The sequence below is a fragment of the Magnolia sinica genome, chromosome 1 (genome assembly GCF_029962835.1).
Source record: "Magnolia sinica isolate HGM2019 chromosome 1, MsV1, whole genome shotgun sequence".
Taxonomy (NCBI): Eukaryota; Viridiplantae; Streptophyta; class Magnoliopsida; order Magnoliales; family Magnoliaceae; genus Magnolia; species Magnolia sinica.
This window is the reverse complement of record NC_080573.1, coordinates 582,258-609,708: the sequence shown is the minus strand read 5'-3', so window position 1 is coordinate 609,708 and position 27,451 is coordinate 582,258. Positions and strand designations below refer to the sequence as shown.

General features: G+C 41.0%; 2 protein-coding genes across 4 annotated transcripts; both read right to left on the bottom strand.

Annotated features, from left to right (window-relative positions):
- Positions 1-7,540: 7,540 nt before the first annotated feature.
- Positions 7,541-7,891, bottom strand: LOC131242227 (uncharacterized). Its single transcript, XM_058240780.1, has one exon. It carries the CDS (start codon positions 7,889-7,891, stop codon positions 7,541-7,543), a length of 351 nt encoding a protein of 116 aa, XP_058096763.1.
- Positions 7,892-10,690: 2,799 nt separating this feature from the next.
- Positions 10,691-17,550, bottom strand: LOC131230174 (probable protein phosphatase 2C 1). Of its 3 annotated transcripts, none has more exons than XM_058226028.1 (6): positions 17,329-17,542; positions 14,627-15,150; positions 14,138-14,485; positions 13,932-14,049; positions 13,631-13,854; positions 10,691-11,337 (listed from the first exon to the last, which is right to left on the bottom strand). In XM_058226028.1, exons 2-6 carry the CDS (start codon positions 14,870-14,872, stop codon positions 10,882-10,884), a joined length of 1,392 nt encoding a protein of 463 aa, XP_058082011.1. In that variant the 5' UTR covers positions 14,873-15,150; positions 17,329-17,542; the 3' UTR covers positions 10,691-10,881. The 3 variants fall into 3 exon arrangements, with proteins under 3 accessions (XP_058082011.1, XP_058082074.1, XP_058082147.1); XM_058226091.1 differs by lacking the exon at positions 17,329-17,542 and adding an exon at positions 16,190-16,559; XM_058226164.1 differs by lacking the exon at positions 10,691-11,337 and adding an exon at positions 11,390-11,412 and having other exon boundaries at positions 17,329-17,550.
- Positions 17,551-27,451: the final 9,901 nt, after the last annotated feature.

Below are 27,451 nucleotides of genomic sequence, written 5' to 3'. Positions count from 1 at the left end.
CCCGTTCCTGTAGATTAGTCCCTTATTTATACCATTTGATTGGAGTGAACATGTTCGTCATTCCCGGTATGATCTCCGCCATTAGGCTGGAACTGTGCGTGTGCTGATGTCGTCAGTTACTCTATGATCGTGGTGCAACGGTTAATGTCATCATGAGTTACCAGATTAAGCTCGGCTCAGCCGCACTATCTCTATTGGTCATCCGGACTCAGGCAGGACAGACGAGCCGAGCATCGCTAACCCTATCTGGGCTCAGATTATGTCAAATCAATTTGTAGATGGGCATGCCCCGAGTACTAGCAATTGGTTCAGTCTAAATAGTCTGAGCCCATATCCCGCCGTGGGTTGGACTTTTATAGCTTCGCTATCTTGCCTAATGAAGTATTTGATGCGGCTACTCGTTTGGCTGAGCAGACCTTGAACGAAGCTCAATTAAACCATCCAAAGATGTGCCCAAGTCGAGCTGACTTCAATTGGGGTCGGCTTAGATTCTCCCACAACATATATGTATACAAAATCACTTTTTAAGACTAAAATGTCCAATTGTTTTGTTTGATTTCGACCCAAAAATAAATAAATAATCACTGTTGGCAAAAGTGCTTTAATTCAAACCATTTGTGGGGTTGTTTGGCACCATGGATTTGGGAGATTATATATATGAGTATTCATATCCCTTGTCAAATTAGCACCATGAAGTAATTGAGAATTTAAAATTGAGAGGATTTGAAATCCAAAGTGGAAGTTAGGATTTCATCTAAAATCTTCTCATGAGTTGTATGTGTAACATGTGTATCACTAGACTACTAATCTATTGGACATGTGGTCCTCTCAAAACATTTTGATTATCAATTTCACCACTAAAATTACTTCAACAAAAAGAACAATGCGGTCCTAATATTGTACATGTAAATCAATGGTTAAGTTGCTAGGTTGTGATCCTATTCTTGTGGCCCATCCTAAACTTAGAATTTCATCATTTTCGATTAAAGTATATATTTCAATGGATTTATTATAATCATTATGTCAAACAGTACCTATGCAAATATATTCCTTTTGGTTGATAGGAGATTCTGAATCCCCGTGCCAATTCCAAATCCAGGGTATTTCAAATACAGAATATTTCTAATCCAAATATTCCGGATCTACGGTGCCAAACGAGGTCCAGATAGAGGAGCAAATACGCCCAACGAATGTTTATATACATCCAAAGAATCTCATATACATCTTCTGTACATACACCGATAAACACATTGACAAATATGCCCTTGCTTTTTCTTCGCAGAAACCAAAAGTAGTGGGCATTTTGTGTATACAAAGTTTTTGGGAGGATGATAAGGTCTGCCTATAAATCCCGAAATGAGTGGACACAAACTGTCCTTGCAGTTAAACTATATATACAAGTGTTGGTTATTCAAGCCATGGACATGTTACAAAGACGGCTCGGTGTCGACCGAAAGTTCCACCTCCGGTGACCTGAGGCTGACCGTCGAACTGGTGGGGAGAGTGCCATCCTCAGAATTTCTCTGCCTGTGAACCGCCTTCTCGGCCTCTTGGTAGGGCCCATGGGCTTGTGACGATTACACCTGAACGAACCCGTATGGTCCGACGGCGAGCATGTACAAGTCTGTCGTGGCCTTGGAGAATTGTTCTGGAAACTCATGCTCTTCTTCAACTGGCTACCGTAAACTGACATATCCCCGGGAGAATTGTGATGTAAACTCATGCTCTTCTTCAACTGGCTACCGGAAACTGACGTATCCGGAGAATTCCGGTGCCTGTCGCCGGTAGGAATTTGAACGCTACTTCCTATCTGCATTTTTCTGAAGGAATGCAAGTGAATTTGTCTAAAGCTTTATGAAATGTGGGGTGTATATATAGAGATTCTGTTGCACGGGTTTTATTTTGTCCCAAAGGCCTGCTTCACGGACACTTCCTCTATTAAGAAGGGTAGTGGAAGATGTGTCAGAATTACCCATCTGCCCTTCTTGTGCTATGTACAAGGAAGCTTCATCAACACTGGTCGGACGAGATTATTCTGGTCACCTGCCAGCTGTTAATATAATAATGCATGCACCTTGCAGTTTTCGGTCGAAGATTGAGACGTATGGCTGTTGTGGACTAGGTAGTCAAGCAGGTTTGAATGGCACCTCGCCTATTAGCGTTTGACGATGACCATTCCTTTCGTGGGCTGAGATAGACCCGTCCTTGGACCTCACTTGAATGTCCGATTTAACAGGGCTGCACACGGTTCCGTTCGGTCCGGTTCTGGGGTGAAACCGAAACCAAGCTGTTCCCAATGGTTCCAGGAAAACCAGAATCGGAACTAAGCGTTTGCACTCGATCTAGAACTGAATCGGAATCTGACCATAAAAAACTGGTTCTGTTCTAGTTCAGCTCTACGGTTCCGTGCTTCTTGCACCTTCTTGCACGAGCAACCGTGCACACTTTTACACGTGTCATGGACACAAAATATGAACGATCCACGTGATGCGACACCCCTTAAAATACTATGGGCCCAATTTTCAGTCCAATCCTCTAATCCAAAACTCTAGTTGGCCATAGCAAAGAGAAATGTAAATCAAGGGAGGAAACTGTTTCCTTTTGCCATGGCTCACCAGAGTTTTGTATCAGGCTGAAAATTTTGCTTGTGAGGTTTCAAGGGGTGCCGCATCACGTGGACATTTTAGATTCTATGCCCATCACACGTGTGCAAAGGTGCAGATAGGTGTTCATGTAAGAAGGTGTGTGATAGCTCACTTGCACACCGGTTCTCATGAGAACTAGTGAGAACTTTTTCAGAACTCATCTCTCATTATATGAGCGCAAAATCTGAACCATCCATATGATGCAACACACCATGAAACCCCTGCAACCAATTTAAATCTTTGGTAGGCCATGGAAAAGGAAACAATTTCTTCCCATGATTTCTCTCTCTTTTATTATGGCCCACCAAAGTTTTAGATAGAGCTGGGTATAATCTAACTGATCTGACAGATCCGACCCTATCTGACTCGATTCGATCCGAACCGAAGGCCAGGATCGGGTCGGATCGAGTAGGCCCACTCAGATCCGATCGTACATCGGATCGAGTTCGGGTAAGTAGCCAAACTGGACCGATCCGATCCAAGATCCAATCCAGACCGATCCGATCAGATCCGTCCATGCCTTTTAACAGATAATTTTAGGGCTTTATTCCAAAAATAGAGTGTATCTAGTGGAGCACACCACCGAAACGGTGTGAATTGAACATCAACCATTGAAAATTTATCAGGGCCAAAGAAGTTTTAGATCAAGCTAATATTTTTTTTCTTCCCTTCATTCATGTCTTTATGATCTTATGGACACGTTGGATGACAAATAAACATCATTGAGGCCTTACAAAGTTTTCAACGGTGGAAATCAAAACTTTTACTTTTTCCCGTGGTATGGTCCACTTGAGCTTCGGATATGCATCAATTTTGAGTTCAACCCCCAAATTGTTCTGAAAAAACGAATGGACGGTGTGGATGAACCACGTGTATTCACGATGGGCCCAAACAGAGTTTAGTCCATACGATAAAAAGCTCATTAAGGCAATTGATGTCGTGTGCTACAAGCCTACACGCCAAGTGCCAACCATATACATCTGGTGTAGATACGTGTCGTGCCCAAATGCGCCTCGAGCTGCAAATTGTACTAAGAGCTCAAATGAAATCAAAGTTACATGGGCCCCACCATAACGTTTATTTTCCATCTCAACCGTTAATAAGGTTAAAAATATATGGATGGACAGGAAAAACAAATTTCATATTGATCTGAAACTTCTTTAATCTCCGAAATGGTTTCAATGGCAAACATTCAATCCCCTATTGTTTTTTGCAGTGTGGTCCAATTGATCTTTATATCTGTCTTAGTTTTTGGCTCAAGCCTTAATACGAGCTCTCCAAATGGATGGACGGTTTGGATATAACACAGATCCCATAGTTTGACCCCTAGAGCTTGTTGACACCAATAAATCACAATCCAATCCACTTCGCAACTGTGACTTGTACTTACATCTCCACCCATTTGTGCGATAATCTCACCCTTTCCTACAAAGGAGGTCTCAATCTGAATCATACCCAACCTGATCGGACTTCGTTTTCTTGACCGGTCAGACTCGGTTCAGGTCAGGCAAGTGGCATATCGGGTCGGATCGAGTTAGGTGACCCGAACTCGGTCCCGGATCGGATTGAGTTCGGATCAATTGCTTGAAAATACGGATCGAGTCAAGTTGGACCTAATCCGGTTCGACTCGACTCGACTCGATGCCGATAAGGGTAAAAGTTGGGCCCTAAGGACCCGTTTGGTCGAGTGGATTGGAAGGGATTGAATGGTATTAAGGTGGATGGCATGGATTTCTAGGTAATGATGGTGTTGTCATTGGATTGTCTTGAGATCCATGGGATTGCTATATCCAGTCTGTTTGGCACGCTCGGCCAATCCTGGGATTAAACCTTCTTGACCCTTTCAATCCCTCAACCAAACACGTCTAGGCAAATTTGAACGGATTAGAGTGGATTGGATGGGATTTAAAGGTAATGATGGTGTTGTCAGTGGATTGTCTTAAGATCCATGGGATTGGGATTAGATCACCGACTCTGTTTGGCATGCCAGGCCAATCCCGGATTTAACTTCCGATCCCTTCCAATACCATCCAGTCCCTTCCAATCCGACCGGCCAAACGGGCCGTAAGAGTTTCATGGGTGTTGTATCATGTGGACCATTTAAATTTTAAGATCATATCAAGGGAGATAAATTCTAAAAAAGTGAAAAGGAAACAATTTCTTCCCATGATTTCTCTCTCTTTTATCATGGCCCACCAAATTCTTGATCATAGTTTTAAAACATGAGATCCCGACAAGACTCCAAACCCAATCGATCGAGTTGAGTTGATTCGGAGAGTCAGGTGAGTTTCTCGAAACCTGTAATAGTTTTTACATCATCTTTCACTATTATTATAATTTAAAAAATACAAATAACATACAAACAAAGGCGAATTATCCTGAGGTGAGTCGAGTTTTTTCAAGTCGACTCGGTTCTGGACCAAGTCATTAGAGCATCAAGCTTTTCTAATCTTGGTGATATCTGGTAGAGTTGAGTCAACTCAAGCGATTCAAGTTGAGTTTTTGGACTCAGGTTGGGTATGGGCTGCTTGGGCCTGGGCCATTGAAATAATACCAATAAATGGTGTCATGGACGAAGTCTTTTGTTAGACCGCTTAAAGCGCGACTCCACCAACCCGTCAGCTAGACAAGTCACATCGCTATCGCTCATCATTGCCCTTGTTTGACCGTTTCTTCTCAAAGAAGGAAAGAGTAAAACAAGGAATGCTACTTGCAGCTTACGCATCTTCCGGGGTTCCAATGCACACACCCCAAATGTGCGGTCACATCTACCAGATCTTAGCTTTTAATCTTGTGTCCCACCATTAGTTTGTTGTGATCCAAAAGCTGAGCCAACCGTGCCTGAAACAATGGACAATTGAAGAAAAGGATAACTGATCATGGTCTCCGTGTAATAAAAATGAGTGGCCCATCGGATGACCGAACTAGCCTAGCCTAGAGAACACTAATAGTGAGGCCCACCGATGAACGGTTTGAATCATCTCTGCTAGATTGGCGATGAAAATGCTTTACTGCCCCTAGTAGACGAAAAAGTACTAAGCATTTAAACCGAGGCTGGCCTGTTTAGTCCATGATATTAAATGATATGGAATTGTATTAGACCATATTAACATCATTATTACACAACGATTGCATGTTTGAAAATATGTGGAATATTGACATTTAATTACCATGTTTGGGATAAAATTAATGCTACGGGAGAAAGGATTAAACAAAATGCAGTCGGGTGAACCAAGGAATTGTAATCTAGGAACCAAATTTATAATGGTTGTTGGTGAGTTGTACATGTGTATAAACATAATGTATTAGGCTATTTTCTACTCGACGCAGGTTAGATTTTACAGTGCACTGGTAAAAGAGTAATAATTATTTTTCCATGTATTTACAATATATCTGATTTGACTACTTGCTTTTACTCTTTTTTTAAACCAAAAATATTACAAAATATATATGAGTCTTATTGTGATGCATTTCTCTTATCCACACCGCTCGTCCAACCAGCCATTTGAATTTATAGTATGAACCAAAAAAAATGAGGTATATCCAAAACTCAAGTGGGCCACATCATACGAAAAAGGGAATTAAAAACTTATCGTTAAAAACTTTGTGGGGCCACTGTTTCTTTTGGTGTAGGCCACCTGAGTGTTGTATCTGCTTTATTTTTTGTCTCATGCTTTAAAATATTGTATTAAAATAGAAGGATGAAATGGATATATCATATACATTATTGTGTAGTTTAAAAATTAAAGCTATCTCAATTGTACTAGTTTGAAATGCATAAATTCTCACGAATTTTCAAACACCCTCAAGCCGTAATAATTACCCATTTCACGGTATTTACTTTTGCTTCGGAAAAACAAACAGGCTTAACTACTCACTCATCCACTCTATGTCTGGAACGTATTTGAATCCATCCATGCCATCCAAATTATGGGCTCCTTATATTTTGATTATGACCTAAAAACCTTCAATAGGACTATCCAAATCATGGCACATTTGATTTGTAATATTCCATTGCATTTATCTAAACCACCAGCGGACACATCAAGTCATCACCACATCAATCCAAACCTTCTAAGAACCTACTTTGAGTCAAATCACAACTATCGAGTATACGACACAGCTAAACCCTGGACTAGTCCTAAACAAGAAAAAAATGGCCCATCTGCCTTAAACTTTCGTAAGTTAGCTTTGGTAGCGGGTTCTGTAGTGCAAGGCAATAGTGATGGATGAGAGGCACTAGAAGCAGGCCACTGTGGTGAGGCCTCCCCATAAGAAATTAGATTAATATAATATGACCATTATACATATATTAATCTAAATCTTCATAAAATGGATGAGAACTAACGTTTCTCGTGATCATTGGACCTTCATGTGGAAACCTATCTTTCTGTACATCCTGTGGGAGATGTGGAAAGGCCACCACAACGATTGTATCTTTAGGAATTATCAATTTTGTTGGCAGGATGTTACTTCCACAAGCAGGACCTCCATCTAGGATTAGTGTAACTCCGTGGCCTGATATTCTGTCTGGATAGGATGACCTCACATGGCCAATCTATTGGATGATCCATCGAGAGCTCAACGTTGGTGGAAATGGAATGAACCCAGCGTGTTGCCCAGGTGCCCCACCTGATAAACGGTTGCTACTGTTGTGTAACGTTCAACATATGTCATGGGCTTCTAAGATTCATAACAGTACTGTTTTTAAAACGTTGGTCACGGAATTAATAAAGAGTCCCAAAGAGTTATCTTTATTTGCATACCATAAGCGAATTCGCCCAAAAAAATCTCATTTACATATCACACCATCTACAAAAATATGGCTAGGGTGCTAAGCAGTTCATCAAGCTCACAACCCTTTCTCATCACAACATCCAACAAATACTAGAATTTCAAGACATGGACATGTTACAAAGGCGACTCGGAGTGTGCCGGAAATTCCATCGACGTGTCCCTGAATTAGGCGACTGACGAACTGGGGGCGACAGTGCCCTCCTCAAGATCTCTCGTTCCCCAGGATGCTTTCTCAACCTCCTCTCGCTTGGAACTACTGATTGGTAACGACTAGATCTGATTGGACTGGGATGCTTCGATACTGATCCTGCATGCACAAACTGATGCCTCCGAGATGCAGGATTATTGTTCCGATAACTCAAACCATTCTCCATCAGGCGACCGGAGATTGATGGCTTCGCCGGAGTCTGACGACCAACAGGTTTTCCTAGGTGTCTTACAATCTGCATTTTTCTAGCGGTGATGATGGAATGAGATCTGTTTGGTTTGTAATTTGCTTTTACATTTTAGTTCTTCTTACCTTATATATATATATATATATATATATATATGGTTTGATCAAATTTTTAAAATTTTCTTTGAATTGTTTTTCTGGTATGACCACTGACCGCGTTAAAAAATTGACTTTGACCTGATTATGAAGACCGCTGACATTTGAGAAGTGAGGCTGTGGAGTTGAAATTGGAAAATAATTAATGGTCGCCCACTACAACAAATTCTGCTCTCTATTGGCCACATTGCACGCTAATTTTGGACCTTCAACTTGTGGGCCCCTTTGTGGATGGATTATAAACTGAAAACCAAACTGATAAGTCAATCTTAGCCATCTGATTTTGTCTGTTTAATTTGGACCGTTGATGATTTCCTGTTCAGACTGTTTATTAGATGGGCGGAAATGGATGGTTAAGTATCATCAGATGACTATGATTTTGAGGTTATGATTCATGATCCAAGATGGGCCTATGATTGGAATGGTCCAGATGGTTGTATATACATTGGATCGTTCGTGAGTTTGAACTCTTTCCAGATTAGTGCATGCTTAGATTAGAATCATTCCATGATAATCGGTTCACACTAATTCCTGAGTTGAAGATGTAAGTTTACAAGGCACGAACAGGTCAAAAGGTGGGCGATGATCCTAACCAGGCAATTAACTAGATCTACAAATGGATGGTCCAGATTCAACTTGCAAATGTCATCTTATCTTATCAGGTAGTCGTGAACTTGTGATTGTCAGATCATTGTGGGTTTTGTGCTGATCTGGTACAATCAATGATGAGGCCCACCAGTTCAGGATCTCATACATACATACAAAAGTCCAAAGTGGGCGTTGTGGGCCCACCTGCATTCAATGTGGAAAGAAAGGCCAACACGGGGTTGTATGTGGCCCTGAAGTTACTCTGATTCGATGATCATGCAAAATGAACGTGTGAGATCTCTTTTCCACTGCGGACATGTGAAATCAGCGATGGACGTCTGTCATGTAAAAGGTTGTGGGTGCGCCCTGGAAATACGCGCCAGAAAAGAGGGAGGAATTATTACTGAATCTTTGCTTGTCTTCATCAAGCCTGGAGTGAAAAATACTTTTCTTTCGGTAGGGGACCAGCAATGTGAGGGCGAGAGAGCTGGCCGCTAAAGGCAGGACGCGGTTTTGACACTACCCCCGCCTATTCCGAGCTCGGAACAGACATGGCTCTAAGGGGCCCACCGTGATTTATGAGTTTTATCCACACCATCCATCAATTTTTTTTTTCTTATTATTTTAAGGATGTAAGCCAACAATGAGGTGGATCCAAGGATCAAGTGGATTACACCAAAGTAAGCAGTAGTGATAATGATGCCCACCATTGAAACCTTCCTAGGGTCCACCCTGATGGTTATATTCCATCCAACCTGTTCATAAGGTCACATAGACCTAGATGAAGGGAAAATAAAAATATCACTTTTGATCAAAACTTCTGCAGCTGCCAAGAAGTTTTTAATGGTGCTAGTTCAATCTCCATTGTGTGGTCCACTTGAGTGTTTCATCTACCTTATTTTTAAGCTTATAGTCTGAAATGATGCGTAAAAATGAATGGACGGTGTGGATAAAAGCCATACATCACGATGGGCCCCTCAGAGCCCTGCCTGTTCCGATCTCGGACAGGCGGGGGTAGTAGGCAATCTGCGTCCGTAAAGGCGTCCAAAATTGAGTGGAGAAGCCCACCACCAACGATGCAACTTGCAATTGGGTCATCTGCTTTAAACGTGATGTTGATATGTTCCACCAACCAAAGTACATTGACCTGCAGGCGAGGGCGGCTTTTGCTGACTGGTTTTTGTAGGCTTGTTTCTTAGTTTTCATACGTATATTTTCATGTCATAACTCAAAAACAGAAAACGAAAAGATAAGAGGAATCTGACTCAGCGAGTCGTAACTCAGTACTGGATTGTGCCTAAATGGGCTCAAATGTCAATTAAATAAATAGGATACACCTCTGTTTTGCCTCATCGCAAGCAAAATCCGTTCCAACCAAATCAGATTGGATTATCCCAATCCATTTCATTTACAAATACAACCAAGGGAGCTGAAAATTCCTTTATGATAACCAGTTTGGCTGGGGACAGTTGGATAACCAAACATCCACCTTTTCTTAGATCTGAATACTTTTGATTAAGATGTCAAAAGAAGGGGGGTGTGAATTCACCCATCCAAACAGGGTCCATGAAACTTTCATATTTCACCCTTTCGTGTATCATAGCAATCACACCATGACTCCAAGATCATATTCAAAATTTCCCTCAACCAACAAGCCTAACTTGCTGATTGAACCAAGCTCCAGGCACCACCTAGTCAACTCATTTCAGTAGGCTCTAACTTTCAGTTCAATACCCAAAATTTATAATGAACCGCGCCTGACCAATACCTTTCATACAGTTCCATTGATTCAGCAAGTTGAATTGAGAGACTGGTTCAAAATGGCAACCCACCTCCCATATGTTCACTTCCAAGTACTGCAAATCTGCATTTGGTTGAATTGTTGGATGGGTAACTTCACTTTCAACCCAACAAGTATTTCGTGAGTCAAGAAATATGAAACCAACCGGGAAGATCTATACATTTATCACCTTACTAAAATTCTGCTCATTTCATTTAGCAGTTGAAAACAAGCAGAACAGCAACATGCAGAAATTGATACTGCCTCCCAAGAGATATTTCTATACATATCACTAAGAGAGGTAGTGACAGCCGGTGCACAAACCAAAAATTGCTAACAAAATCAAGCTCTGCAAACTTTTCATTTTCAAAGGGCCATGTACTTTTCATCCACAAACTCATGTCAATCAAGCCCTTGCAATGGAGGGAAGACTTTCAGATTAGTTCAAATACATCAACTTGCATGCATTGACATTTACAACGCATCATTTGGTAATGCACCTCCCCCAAAAATGCAAGATTTCATGCATTCGCCCTTTCTTCAGAGAATCTTGGAAGCTGAACAAGTGAATTCACACGTGTCACACCTTCCAAACCTGACCAGTTCTGATCCTCAGCAACCATCACTACTCCGTCTACTTCGGCTGTAAGTGGGGTTCTACCACTCGAGTCACTGTGCTCTGCCGACCTAACTGTAAAATTCCGCTGCAGACACGGCTCTAGGTTCTGCCCATCATCAGATTCGTTGGCCTGAGAATGATGGGCTGTAGATATACTCATCTCCTCTGGCTCTGACTCAGAGTCCATCTTCCCATCCAAATACAAGCAAATTACAGCACAATCATCAATCTTTGAAGTGGGGTATTTTAGTTTCCATTCCCGAACAGCAGAGTCAACAAGGACCCGTGCAGCTGAAGATCGGGAGGTAGCTGAGGATACAATCTCAACCACTTCTTCATTGCTCAAGACGTCCCAAACCTGCAACAAAAACCATTTTCTTCAGTATCATTTATACAATTGTTTGAGAAATTCAGTGCTCAAGACATCTCAAACCTGCAACACAAATCCCTGGAAATGTTAGAGAAATTCCCTTCTATTTCTATTCAGTATGGATTACAAAGTTTCAAATTTTCAAATTATCCACATCAATTTGGCCTAGTTTCTAAATATAAGATGCATGCATGTAAATAAATGATAAATGCATCAACAGGAGAATGCCAGAAAGACTACAAACCATTTATGAGAAGAAGCCTCCATATGATGTGCATGAAAGAAATCACCAGGTATGGCCGACCAAATTTAGTGTCAACCTAGGATACGTGCCCATTTAAACAAATGAGAACAATGACCCTCCTCAAAAAAGATCCACCCCGTTCTTCCACTAGAATTGACTTCCTAGGTCAGAAATAGAAACCAATGCAATCTCCATTTAAAAAGATCAAACAACTCAACTAGATTCGCTTCAATACTACTCGCGCAATGATACATTAAGGAAGAAATACATCATCCCCCATCAAGGCCAGCTCACTCAATGAATGGGTTGGAATGAGGGAACTACCTCTTCTGTATTGGTCAGAAGAGGAAGCTTTGAGATGCTCACCCACTTCCCACTCTCGAGCAGGAGGGTACTGCTTCTTACTCAAGCAATTGGGCAGGCCTATCTGCACTGTTATCTGAATACCAACCACACATTTCGGAGCAGGGCATAATGGAGGAGAAGCTTGTCACTTTGGCAGGAATAGGCATCAAGCTTCTATAGGTGATCTTTCAAGTCTGCTGTCAAATCCCAGGGCTCAATCCTGAACAGGTGGTGAAAACTACCAAGCTGGAGTACAGTAGGGGCAAATGGAATTTCCAATGGAGAAGTGAAATGTTTAGAGGGATCAGAAAGGAAACGATTCTTGGAGGTTGCACCTATACCTAAAGCCAACATTCTTAATTAACTTGGAAAAAAATTGTTTATCGTCCTGTTTATAATTAGTACTCGGAAACTTAAAAGCACCAATGAAAGCCCATTCTGGAGCTTTCAACTAATCAAACATGCCTATCAACAAAGTGAAAATTTCTTCTGATGCCTACAAGGCCATAACACGTCTGCCATTCAGGTCCAATGAATTAACCAGGTTCAATGACTTGACCGTATGAAGACAACTTATCCTTCAACAAATGCAGCTTCATTCCTCATTACTTCATGCTTAGATACTCAAACACATAAAAAAACATCATGATACCATAATAGGAGCGGGACAATCCATGAAACACATACAAAATGTAGCAAGGACTTCCAAGTACCACATCAAACTCGAATTCCTGCAAGATTTTGAATCAACCACAGCTCTTTCAAATTCCTACATGGAATTCACATCCTAACAAAGGAAGCAAAAATACATGGCTATGTATCCATTGTTCAAAAGGCTGGAATCTACATTCCACACATATATACAACCAGGTTTCTGGGCATCTATTAGTTCAAACTTCAAACTTTCAAGTAGTTTAATTCTCACACGCATCCAATTTCAGCTACCAAAAGGATTTTTATTTATTTTGGAACTCAAGGTTGTCTCAATTGTCTGGTACCAGTGTCAATTTCTAGAGCATATGCATTCCATATGTAGAGCTGTTGTCACATAGTCATTTTTCACTTCATTTGATCTGCCCCAAAAACGATAAATTGGACCTGTATCAGCCAAAATTCTTTGTTTGCCCATTAGTTTTTGAGAAGTCAGGAAAATGGGGAAAATGTAAAACACTAGAATCTTATTTATTTATATGTTTTTAACATGCGTTTGACGGTGCATCAGACCATTATTCGATAAGAATGTTGTCTGTCAGCTTGACCTACTGAAAGTCAACCAAATAGGCACTAATTGGACAAAAACATAGATTGATAGATTAGGAAAGTTAGGGTCATTATATTGAAATAAAACAAAACAAGAAAAAACACAGAGAAACAAAAATAATGGTGTTCCCTTCTTTCACTGAGTATCACTCAGATCCATTATTTTGATCCCCAAATAACGTTTAGATCTAGTATGAAACAAGTTTTTAAGCTTCTCTTTTCTTTTTCTTTTTTCTCTGATACAGACCAATTGACCCCCATATCATTGAGTACTGGGGGTGACCAATACAGTTATGAAAGAGACTTGTAACCAATTATCAAAACCATTTTTGTTGTTTACAGGTTGTATGCTACTGCCAATTTCAGTAAAAGACTAAATCCGGTTCGCTTAAATGCCGATTTCCAAGCAGAACATGCATGGAAGAGACTTACCCCATCAGAAGCAAGCACAACAAATTGATCCCTGTCAGTAAGTATCCTGTGGGAGAATTCAGGCATAGAAATCACTCCGTAATCCTTCAAACAGAAATCGCCAAAAGCCCTAGCCATTGCTAATCCAGGGGCATCATCAAATGGCAACCAGACCCTCTGCACCTCCGGCTCGTCTTGCAGGGCAAAGACCCTGCCTTTACAACGTTTAATCCGCTCAGCCTCCCCTGTAAGGAAGATAAATGAACAAAGTAAGTTTCAGCACCATGCAATTCTGCCAAAGGAAATAGCCAAGAAGACATACTCGGCAGATCAGGCTTAAGATCAACTGTCAACTGTACTGCGACCATGGAACCACTGCTATCCCTTGAACCCAAAACAGCTCGAGAATCCCCAATATTTCCTATGAAAAGATTCAACCCCTGAAAATATGAAAGAAAATAGAACAAATAAATAAAAGAAAAAAGATGGTGAAGAGAGAAAAGAAGGGGAAGAGATGTTGTTCATCACCTGTTTCACCAATGTGACAGCAGTGCTGCCACTGCAAAAACAATCGACAGAAGGGTGAGATCTCAACTCCTTGTCCATGGCTTTGTATGATTTAAGGAAAACATCTCTCCACAAAGAAAGCAACGGATCCTCAGATGGGCTGTCCTTGACAGAAGCCACAGACTCAACCGCTCCCATTTTCACCTTGAAACAACCACCACTAGGACCATTCCCCCTCGACCCAGGAGATTGCAAGAATGACAGCAATTTCAACGGCAAAGCGTCCCTCACTTTCCTGGCGACAAGATGCCCATGAGGGCCATGCCCATCAAAGACACCGCAGAATACTGCATCATCCGAAACAAAATCCTGCATACAAAAAGGATATACATAATTCAATCAAGAAGCTTAATATTTGTTGACCTGCAAACAACAAGGATATACATAATTCAATCAAGAAGCTAATATCTGTCAACAACTATACAACTGGACTTGAAATATGGGACTTACTTCCCAGACAACCATGGCATCCTGGTTTATGCCCTTCCGTCCTTGCTGAGTGAAAATACAAGAAGTTCTGCTCTTTCCATTTGCAAAAATTCGGTTGGGAACAAAGGGCAATTGATGCAAGTTGATGACATGTTCCGATGACCGTGCCTTCGTTCCTTTCCTCTGTGATCCAAGTCGTAGACATGCTGAAGAGTTCCTCTCTACACCATCAACACTCCTATCACTGACTGAAAAACACCCACCCATCTGTTCAGCTCTGAAAAGAAAGCATCCGTTTATATCCCACCCTCCAAAGAACAGGCCAGTTTCCACTCTCAGCTAAAACATAGCTCAGTCCAAATTCCAGAACATGTCAAAGAAACTGTTGCTTCATAGTTCTTATTTATTCACCAAGCAAGGTCAATTGGGGAAAGATTATCCAAAGTTGGGTGAACCTCACATGCACCAGATTCTTTTCGGACCTCGACTCCAGGGATTTTAAGAAAAAAAAACTTCAGCTGGGCTTTTGATTATCTCAAACTAACCTGGATACAGCGCACAAAATGTTGAGTGATAAACAAACCGGCTGAACAAAACCAGATTAATTTAATGATTATTTAAATGATATAATTCATGGAATCAACGCTTGAAAACCAAACAAATCAAAGACTCTCGCTTCCGCCAAAGGGCATAGGAAACAGATGCAGTTGTCGTGTTTGCATTGATCGAGAGGATAGAAACAATGAGAAGGGAGTTGAGAAATCATATAAAATATGATAGCATCTTCAATAAATATAAAAGAAAATTGACAAAGACTATGTGGACAAAAGGAGGAGAGGAATTTAAAATTAAACCTCCGAGAACATTGCTGAAACCGAGGATTATGTCTATATTAAAAGAAATTAAGAGGATTTTGGAGAAATTTTCAGCATCTTCCATGGGCAACCCAATGACTGGTAAAAGAAATGAGGTGAGACTGGCAAGGGCAAACCAATCAACAGTATGTGCGCGCATGCATGTAGGCCAATCGAGACCACCCAAGCTGTGGGCCCCAATGTGGATATAGCACAGCTGAAAAAATCATATTGGTTGGTCAACCCTAGTCATCCAATATCAGATACTGAATTTGGACTACTGACCATTTACTTTCCAATCGTCTACTTGATGGCCGCCGATCATAGAGTGGAAAATGCCCGATCAGCATGATTTCTGCGTCATGCTCCATCTAATACGGCCCATGATTTGGATGGTTCGAACTGGCTTACAAGCATGTGAAATGCACTGTCGATCAAGACCTGATAATTCCTTCAGGGCCGCAAACTTAGACCATAGTCCAGCACAAGAAAACCAGAGTCGAACGAACATTGGTCTTCCATTAATGGAGAAAAGAGATCACTGTGGAATAGCGTGTTTGGAAGATGTAAAGCAAATCGCAAAAGAATGCATAGGTTTCAGGAAACAGAAACCGCATACAACATCCAAACACATGCGAAAACTCACAAGAGAGCTGCAAACCCCATGTAATTCAGCACAAGCACAAGTTTATTAAATAATAATAATAATAAATCTTCAACAAATAATTACCAGAAAAGAAGTGAGAAAGCAAGAAATTTCAGCGGCTTCTGAATCGAAAGGAGGCACGTGAGATGCAGCGCTTTGGTTTTTCCTCAATGAAACCGAGGAGAAAAGGTAAGAAAGGGTAAAAGGGGCAAAAAAAAAAAAAAGACGAGAGGAAGCTGATGCTGACATGAACTTCTGCCGATCCCTTCTTTCACTAATCGAATATTTGAGAGAGAGGGAGAGATCACAAAGGACATGGAAAATCTCAAATAAAGGACGCCAGTCTACAGTAACAGCAATCAAAGCGAGCAAAGAAAAATCTGTTATTTAGAGAAAAATTCGGAGGAAAAGGAAAGATGAAATCTAAAAAAGGAAGGAAAAGCTGATTACAGAGTCTGGAAAAGCAATAAAGCAAAAAAGATAAGCCAAGATGAATTGCACTAATTACAGCCGAGAAATTGAATCATTAATAAGTGTTCTACCGACAATGGGTCGGTGGTGGGATTGGGCTTCTTTCTAGGCCCATTAAGGGTACATTTCATTTCTTTTCTAGCTGTCTAGGGGTCTGACTTGGGCCAGGCCGGATCAAATAAATAGGTCGGACTCAGGCCTGCTTACACATCAACATGCGTCAACTCGTACAAGTGGGGTCCACATTTCGGTGATCCATATCATTAATCCCACTGTTCCAACCATCGGATTGATCGCTTTTCGCGGCTGAAAGAACCCATCCATGGATAAACAGCTGGCGTTTCGTTGTGCTTTCATCCCAACCGCTTATTTGCAGGGCGGTGATTAACGAATCAGGATTGTCCCATTAGAGAGAAATTTGGGGATGGGCCCCATGCACGTTAGATCAACGGTATGGATGACCGAGTCATGAGGCGCACTTGAACGGAACGAGCGACTCCAGGATCTAAAAAACTCTATATCCTCTGTAAGAGGAAATTTAAAAGAAACGAGAAATCAAAAGAAGCAATGCAATCTACATGAGCAGCAACAGACCTTCATAGAAATTTAAAAAACAGAAACAGAAAAAAGAAAATCAGTAAAATGAAGAGAAAATCAGAGTAGGCCAGAAATAAAAATTTCATACCAAGTAAAAGAAAAGAGCGAAGAAAACGAGAAAAACAAAAAAAGAAAGAGAGATATGAGCTATCTACCTTTTACTTCATATATATCTGCCCGGAATCCCTTCTTCTTCTCCGTCCGTCAAAAAATAAGAGGCTTTTGTCGAAACAACGAAAAATATAAGTTAATTTTGCTGGAAGGGAAGAAAGAGAAGCTTCAACAGCGTTTAGAGCGAACTGATGAAGATAGAGAAGAGCAGAGACTCGACATCCCGTGTTCCTTTCGAGAGCTCGAAAAGCAGAGGGAAAGAAAGAAAAAGAGGCATGATCAGAAAGCGCATTAAATGTAAAAGAGGAAGGAGCATTGAAGGATCGGTAGCACGTACTTCGAGAGCACCCATAATCATACTCGAGGTTGATGAGGAATAGTCGTGGTAGGTCCCATCTTATAGATCCTAACCATTCAATAAGTGGACGGTACAAGATAGAAATATTAAACAGTTGATGAAGTAATTTATGGCTGTCATCAATACAACGCCCAAATTTTATCGTATGGTCCTTGATGGGTGGAACCCACCTCATATTCAAAAAAATATTTTTTGGTTTACCGGCAGTAAAAATATAATATTAATATTTTTATGTTACTTTATTACCGAATTATTACGTCCATGAATTATTTTACTTATATGGTGAAAACATTTATATTTGATCCACCATCTTGTGTTTGGTTTGGTGGCAGTGAAATCATTAAAACGGTGACACTTTTACTTTTTTATTACCAAGGTAATTGGTATTCTAAATAGACCGGCCTTGGGCAAAATGCATGAACCTGCGAACAAGTCTAGCTTAGTAGCCATCGGTTCAAAATAGGAAATAGCTTACAAATCAACGGAAACGGATTAGCTACTCCCCCCGCCGCCAGCCCGGTGGCTGGTGGACGGTGATCTGTGGGCCCACCATGATGTATGTGTTTCATCCACTCTGTTCATCCAATTTTACAGATTGTTTTAGTGATTGATACAAAAAATGAGAGAGATATAAATCTCAAGTGGACCACACCACAGGAAAATAATGGTGATTGGATATCCACCATTAAAATCCTCCTAAGGCCCAATGTATTGTTTATTTGACATCCAATATGTTGATTAGGTCATACAGACCCAGATGAAGGGAAAAAACAAAGATCAGCTTGATCCAAAACTTTTATGGCCCCCAAAAAGTTTTTAATGGTCGACGTTCATTCAACACTGTTTCCTATAATGTGGTCCACTTGAGATATGTACATATCTAATTTTTGTTTTCCTAGCATAAAATGATCTATAAAAATATATAGACAGCATGGATGAAACAAATACATCATGGCGGATCCCACAGAGCACTAAACATCAGCCATTGGCTGGTGGCAGGGGGAGTAGCCAATCCGTTCCCCAAATCAACTAGTTCATAGATCTTTGGTTATATCTCTCATGGCCCGTCCATGGTTGCGCGGCACCAACATGTTGAACGGCTCCGATCACTCGCACACCAGTTACAAACGGTAGAACCACAATTTTAAACGTGCTCTCGCAGCGTACACAACGTTTCTCTTTTTTAAAAAGCAAAATATATATATGTGAAAAACTTACTGGGCATGTTAAGCGGAAGGTGATTGCGTCCGGCCCCGCCTGGACCTTAATCCGTCCAGGCAGGGATTCTGTGGGGCCAGCTATGATGTATGGGTTTGATCCACGCCGTCCATGCATTTTTCCATATCAATTTTAGTTTATTAACACAAAAAAGAAGGCAAATTATCATCTCAACTAGACCGTTCCTCAGGAAATAGCAGTGAAATTGACAGCCACCGTTGAAACCTTCCTAGGGGCCAAAGTGATATTTAATTGCCATACAAAGGTCATATAAACCTGGATGAAGGAAAAAATAAAATAAAAAGAGTATCAACTTGATGCAAAACTTCTGTGGCTTATAAGAAGTTTTAATGGTGTTCTTTCAATGCACTATGCGTGGTCTACTTGAGGCTTTGATTTGAATTATTTTTTTACTTGGCACCTAAAATGATCTGAAAAAAATAGATGGACGGCGTAGATAAAATATATACATCATGTTGGGCCCCACAGATCCTTGACTGGACGGATTATTGTCCAGGCGGAGGCAGGACGCAATCCACTTCCATGTTAAGCTACCCGTGCACTATCGCGCTGTAGATAATGGGAACTTATTTGATACTGTGGCAGCGTATGACGCTTGATACGCGTGCTCCCAGAAAGAGTGAACACGTCATTTAATAAGTAAAATTAAACCGACTAAATTGTAAAACGAACTTTCCGTAGGCCACAATCGAAAATTTGGATTGGTTGACCAATCGTAACCTTTGATTTTTGGACACTTTTGTTAGAACAGAACCATCGCATATTTTCATTTTAACCGTCCAACAAATTGTCATTAGTCCGATAGTTAAGTAAGGAAAACAGTGTAATTTTTGGTGCTATACATATAAACAGGGGCTAAGAAGATTTTGAGATAATTTCATTCCACAAATGAAATTTCTACATAATTAAGGTGCCTGCGTATCATATATCACACTCCACAAGAGTATCAAAGTTTTTCGTGCGGATTCAAAAACTTGCCCGCGGTGCCACGTGGCACGAGCAATTAATGGACAAACCAAAAAGTGGAAGCTAGTGTCCTTTTTCTCGTGCTCTCTGCCCTGCTTTTCCTTCCAAGGAGTTACTCGATACGCTGGCAGAATGACGCCCCATACGCTTGCTTGCAGCCGCTGCACACGTACGTTGCCGTACTCTCATTCGAAATGTTTAGATAGTGGGGCCATAGAAGATTGGTCACGAGACAGATGCACCGAAAGGACTTGTATACTAGCTTACCCATTCGTAAACATCAATTGGACGGTTAAAAAACAATGTTCATGGATCCGAATAGCGTGTCCCAAATAATGATTTTGAAAATGTTGGCAATCTGCAATGTGTTTTGGACGGTTGATATTGAGTTACATATGTGCCTACAGTCTACAAGCGTGTGGATTGGCGTACCAAGTCAGTGTGAATGTCTTCCTGTTTGCTAACTCAACACACATGTGGGAGGGACTCGAATTAGGTAGTGACCTCTCCTGCACCTACGTCGGTACTGATTAGTGCTCTATGGGCCCACCATGATGTATATGTTTTATCCACGCCGTCTATCCATTTGGCCAATTCATTTTAGGGCATCAGCCTAAAAATGAGGATATCCAAATCTCAAGTGGAGTTTTTAATGGCGAGTGTTGGATCACCACTGCATGGTGGTGTCCACTTGAGATTTTGGATTTGCCTTATTTCAGTCAACCCTAATATGAGGACAGGTCAAAGGTTGGGTCAGCCTGATTTGAAATTGAATTTGGTTTTAGTTAAGTAAAATTGGGTTAGGTTAGGAAGAATTGTATATATTTGGGCCTAATTACATAGGTTTTGCTACAGGGTTGAGGATCGAGGTATTCAGGTTGGATTGGGCAAGTTCTTCAAGTAGGAATTGGGTTTGGATTGGAGCTGTGAGTCAGGTCCTCTTGTGGTTGGATTGGGCCCGGGTTGACTCTTACCTTGACCTTGCCTACTTCAATTACATTCAGGTCTTCTTCAGGTTGGATTGGGCATAGGTGGGCCCTTAACTTGACCTTGCCTGCCTCAATTGCATCCATTCATCAGGGCCGTACAAACTTGTACCTTGGAGAATGTGTCACAATCTGGTGCACACATGAGAGTTGAGCTTCACATGAGGTGATCTTCAGCGTTTAAATCTTCTATAACAAAAATCGGGTCATATTACTCCTTAAGTAGGCCATATGTGCCGAAACAAATGTATTGTTGAAGAAAATTTAACTGTCAATTTTTCGAATTTATTCAACCATCAAAATACCTTGTATAATTGAGCCCAAGGAAGAATGAAATTATTTGTATGAGTGGCTGTACTAACTAGTAACCCTCTCTCTCACTCTCTGGGCATTATTCCAGCTCTATCCAAGGCTCAAATATGTTAGAATAAAAAGAGAGAAATTATATTTGAAAAATTAAGAAAAAATGATTATCTTTTTTGTTAACTCTCCTGTCTTAGTTGCGTTGGGTTTTGTCATATATTGAAAATTAATTACAAAAACTATGTTTTTATATTAAAACTTATTACTAATCATTTGTATTAGAAAATAAAAGTATACCATGGGAGTAATCTTGCACATGCGGGCGACGATGGCCGTAGTCGTAGCATGGCATGATGTGTTATGTCTTTGATTGAACCTTATTGTGTTTCTCTATGTATTTTGTCCTACCCATGTAGGTGAAGACAGAGGATTCTCATTCACTTGTCTAATAATTAATAAGATAGTATGTGCCGGCATATATTTATTATGTCACTTGTATAAGCGTTGAGCCCCAACAGTAATTTTCCTTATTTTTTATAAGAGCTACCTATTTCTTTTGTTTCTTTATTTAAAAATTTATCCTCTTTGATTTTCCTTTATATTTTTTCTTTAATTTCTATTTGGGTAAATTAGAATGAATATTCTTAACTTTGTGTGGCTGAGATCAATAGTACACCTGATTGACACCATCTATTTTGGATGGAAGAGAGTTGTATTCTAAAGACAGACTTGTTGGAAATCAATGCATTTCTAATTTTCCAGAGGGGGCAAATATGGTTTTAAGACGGGCAGTAACATGCCCTGTCTTAGTAGCCTCTTGACTTGTTAGAAATCAATGCATCTCTAATCATCTTGTTGGGGAAAATGTCAAAAAGAATTTGAATTAGCCGCTTGTTGACTTCCTTTAGGAGGTTTGAAATTATCAAAATGTCTAATTTGTTATTGATATTTTCTTTACAACGTGTTGAAGTTGCCCAATCAATATGTGTATAACTTTCAAGGCCCGACAAATACACTCCACAATGATAAGGATGAATTACAAATATGTTGGATTTAATCACTGGGTGAACTGCGCCATTAAACATCATTTACAGCACACAAAAACATCCAAAATCACTTATAAACCATCCAACTAGTTGATGGTCTAAAATTTTTTATCTGGGTGATCATCATGTTTCAGTGCATATGTGAGACGGATTGAATTTCATACACAGACAACCTAAAATTCTCTACTTTATGGTAATTCATTTATCAAGACCATTTTGGTAATTCTCACCCTTAAAAAGCACCCGGCGGGAAAATCGTGACTCATGAAGGAATTATTTTGTCAATTCGGAAATTTCTAGGAATTATGCTTTGAAAATCCATGGAATAAACGCCGGCAGCATAGAAAAAACCGGGTCCACGCTTTTGGAAGGTTGGGGACTTATTGCTTTGGTGGGTGGGTGGCTACCATTCCAGGGAAGGGAACCTTGCTACATTCTTGCAGAGGAGAGATACAGTCATGTTGGTTTACAAAACCCATGCTCCTACCAACTACACACATGGAATACATGTACCTTAATCTAAACCATCAACATGCTCTGGCCCAAAAATCAGGATAGTCCACTTAACAAGTGGGCCAAACTTGCATACTGAATATGGATGGGTGGTTAATTTCTACAAGTGATTTGCCAGCACCAGATGCACCTCTATATGCGGATACAAGTGCCAAAGATGGGAGATCTGTGTTCTTTGTTTCAGATGGGACCCATGAGTCCAGTGGCAGGTGGGCAGATATGAATGGAGAAGCGGATCATCTAAAACAACTTGCACTGCGGACTGCAGTTATTATATTGTTTTTTGTTCACATGCGTCCACTTGATAGTTGACCAGATTCAGTTTTTGCCCATAATTTACGCGGTGGGTCCGACCTGATTCACGGCTGGGATATCAGTCATGACGTCCTGTTAGCCCATGTAGCCACGCGTAGTTATTGGTGTGACATGGAGCGACGTATGTGGATAGACTCCTTTAAAATGTCATTTATTTCACAGACCTGTCGCCTACCTACCTAATTAGCAGTCCGGAGTCTGGACTGAATTTTCGGAGAAAGTATGCATAAAGGGAACCACCTGATGAGTGGTCTGGATCTCGTCCTCGTGCCATTATTGCACATAAGATTATGTTTTGAATCTTTTGATGATCCAAACCACTAATATGACAAGCTTCATTGAGGATTGCCTATGTACAGAAAGCCCTCCAGATTGGAACATCGTATATTGTCGGTTGAACGTGAACCCTTCCTGTATGTTTTCCCTTGACCATATATTCTCTGATTAGCTCACAGCCCTATTGTGAGATGTGCATATAGCCCGTCTTAACATCATAAAGAGTCTTTTGTTGAGAGTCCTTCCTTTCTAAGAATTTCCAATGAAGTAATGACGCCTCTAAGAAAGATTGTTAAAAAGCAGATTTCATTTTAAGGTTTTAATTATTTCACAACTATATATGACAAAAGTTCTATATTTTTTTAGGGATATATTAATCCCAAAGAGCAAAAGCCCAAGAATACAACAAAGAAAGTTCATTTCATCACTACCCAATGTTCTTTGCCAGGATTAGTAAGATACCGGCTAACAACATCAACTGCATATACTATATCTGGGCGCCTACATATCATAACATACATCAAACTTCTTACTATTGATGCGTAGGATATCTTCCGCATCTCATCTACCTCTGCCTTCATCTTGAGACATTATCTGTAGCTCAATCTAAAGTGACCATCTAATGGAGTACTGACCGTCTTCGCTGCATTTATATTGAACCGCTCTAGGACTTTCTCAACATATCATTCTTCTGATAGCCAAAGCTTCCTGCCGCTTCTGTCACGGGTTATCTCCATTCCTATGATCTGCTTAACTGGGCCCAAGTCTTTCATCGCGAACGACTTACCCAACTCATGTTTCAGCCTGTCAATCTTCTTGATGTGTTTTCCCATTATGAGCATGTCATCAACGTATAACAGCAGAACTAAGAAATCACCATATGAGAACTTGCGTGTGAACACACAGTGGTCCGACTCCATTCTGTCATATACATGCTTTAACATGAACGAGTCAAACTTCTGATACCAGTGCATTGGAACTTGTTTCAACCCATACAAGCTCTTCCTCAGCCTACACATCATATGCTCTTTGTCCTTGACTTCGAACCCCTCTGGTTGGTGTATGTAGATCTCTTCTTCCAGGTCACCATGGAAAAAGGTAGTTTTAACATCTAACTGCTCTATCTCGAGATTCATGCTAGCTGTCAGCCCAAGCAACACCCGTATGAATGTTATCTTCACCACTAGTGAGAATATCTCCTCGAAGTCTATACATTTCCTCTAACCGAACCCTTTTACCACAAGTCTGGCCTTAAACCTCGTATGTGAATTCTTTTGCTCAATCTTCTTTCTGAACACCCACTTGTTACTTAGAGTTTTCTTGCCCTTAAGGCAATTTCACCATATCATAGGTGTGGTTCTTATGCAAGGATTTCATCTCCTCTTGCATAACTTTCAACCACTCCCCCTTATGTTCGTTGGCTAGGGCCTAAGAATAATCTTCTAGCTTTACCTCATCAGTGAGCATAATGTACTCATGCGGCGAGTACCTCATGGACGGTTGTCTGTCCCTAGATGACCTCCTCAATTGTAGCTCAACAGGTGGATCAAGTAGGGGCTGATCCCCCCGGTCTACCTTTTATAGGAACTCCCTCGTCCTCCACACCTTCCTGTACTCCCCCGTCATCAGGCACCACGGGAAGAATAACCTATCCATGTCTTCTAACTCACCTGAACTAGGCTGGTTCTTTTCTGGCTTACAAATGTCTTTTATACACAGATCTTCAAAGAATACATCTCTGCTCCTGACGAGATTCTTCACGGTCGGATCCCATAGTCTGTAACCGAATTTTTCATCACCATACCCTAAGAACACACATTGTCTGATCTTCATATCAAGCTTGGACCTCTCGTCATTTGGTACGTGAACGGATGCCTTGCATCCAAACACCCTAAGATGACTGTACGATGGATCCTGTCCAATCCACACTTTCTCAGGCACTTCTCCATTCAACGGGGCTTATGGAAACGTGTTTACCAAATACACTGCCATGTGTATTGCTTCTCTCCAGAACATCTTGGGCAACTTTGCGTGAGATAACATGCATTTGATTCTCTCTACAATAGTATGATTCATTCGCTCAGCCACACCGTTATGCTGGGGGGCCTTGGGAACCGTTTGTTCATGCCCTATACTCAGGAACTTACAATACTCATGAAAGTCATCGATGTATTCACCACTATTGTTAGTGTGGATGCACTTTAATGATCTATCTGTCTCTCTCTCGACCATAGCATGAAACAACTTAAACACACCAAAGACCCCGTCCTTGGATTTCAAAGCATAAACCCAAACCCTCCTAAATGCATCATATATAAAAGTGACAAAATACAATGCCCCACCTAAGGTTTTTGTCCTCATAGGACCACAAACATCAGAATGAACTAAATCTAATGCATGCACTTTATTAACATGAGAAACAGATTTAACAAATGAAACTCTATGCTGTTTCTCTGATAAACAATTAATACAGGTTTTGAGAGGTATACCTATCACGTCTGGAAGGAACCACTTTCTCGTTAGTAGCTGAATTCATTTTTCACTCATGTGGCCTCAAGGCTTGTGCCACATGTCAATAACTGAATCTTCCGCAGCGTTCAACCACCCTTACACACACTGACACTTTCCTTGTAAAGGGTGCAATACTTTTTTTCTTTGATTGCGATTAACGAACCCTTGATGAGCTTCCAACGCCCACCAGCAAATCGGCTTTCATAACCATTATTATCCAGCCTTCCCGTTGTCATCAAGTTGAGGCGAAGGTCTGAGATATGCCTCACATCCCTGAGAACCAATGTGCAGCCCACATCGGTCTTCACACAAATATCACTGACCCCTATGATCTTCGATATGCCAAAAATTCTCATCTTCACAGTCCCAAAATCACTTGACTTGTAGTTTGTGAAGAAGTCCTTGCATGGAGTCGCATGAAACTCCTGAGTCTATCACCTAGTCGGTGTGCTGACTCGTAGCCGTGAGACATACATTGTGATCTGCTGAAAGAATAACTACGATGTCGCCATCTGAAGCGACTGCAGTGGAATCTCATATATCTTCCTTCTCATTTTCTTTTTCTTTCTTGTCGTTCTTCTTACGATATTCATGCTTGTAGTGACCCTTCTTGCCACAATTTCAGCATTCAACATCATTCCCGGTATTCGACTTGCCTTTTGATTTATCTCAGGCCTTCCCACCCTTTCTGTTTTTTCTTTCCCGCATTCTTATGTCACAAGGCCTCTTGCTGAGTAGACCCCTGAGACTTTCTCCTTGTCTCCTCATTGAAGAGACAACTAGTTACATGTTCCATGGATACCTTTCTGTCTGACACGGAGTTACTCAGAAACACCACCAATGTCTCCCAACTATCAGGTAATAAGCTAAGCAATAGTAAAGCCTGTAATTTATCGTCTAGGACCATCTTCATAGCGGAGAGCTGGTTCAATATATTACTGACTTCATTCATATGTTCAGTCGTAGAACCACCATCTTTAAATTTAGGATTCACAAGTCGTCTTATTAGAAAAATATTTTTATCGGTTGTCTTCCTCTCATACAACCCTTTCAGTTTCAGCCATAGTGTAAGACCCGTATCCTAGTCCGTACTGTTCCATCAAGTCCCGCGATCCTTCCTGTCGAATTTCGGCAACCTGTGACGTATAATCGACGTTGCGATCGACCCTAAGTCGTATGTTGTAGATTTGAGTCGACTTAATTCGAGACTTGTACCATTGCGACCGCACCGTCGCCGCGGTTCCAACACCGCGACTCGTGCACCGATCCGATACCCTGGCAGGAAGATGTGAGCCGGCGTTTATTTCGAAGAAAACGCCGCACGTTTGCAATCCCAAGAGAATCTCTACAATATGTCAAATCAATCCCATCAATCAATCCCATCTATCACCTCATGTCAAGTACAAGCAACCCATGCTTTCTCTCTCCAAAGTCAACCCTTTCTCACCCTCTCTCTTACACACCCATGCTAGTCAAGTACACATCACCTCACCCATCACTCACATCCATCACTCTCTCTCTTTACATCCCATCTCTCTCTCTCTCTCTCATTTCTCAACTCAATTCCAAGCAACAAGAGAGAGCTCACGTCCAAGCTTCTCCATGTGAGAGAGTGCATGTGTGTGGCCCACTTTCCCATCCCAAATCCTCCATC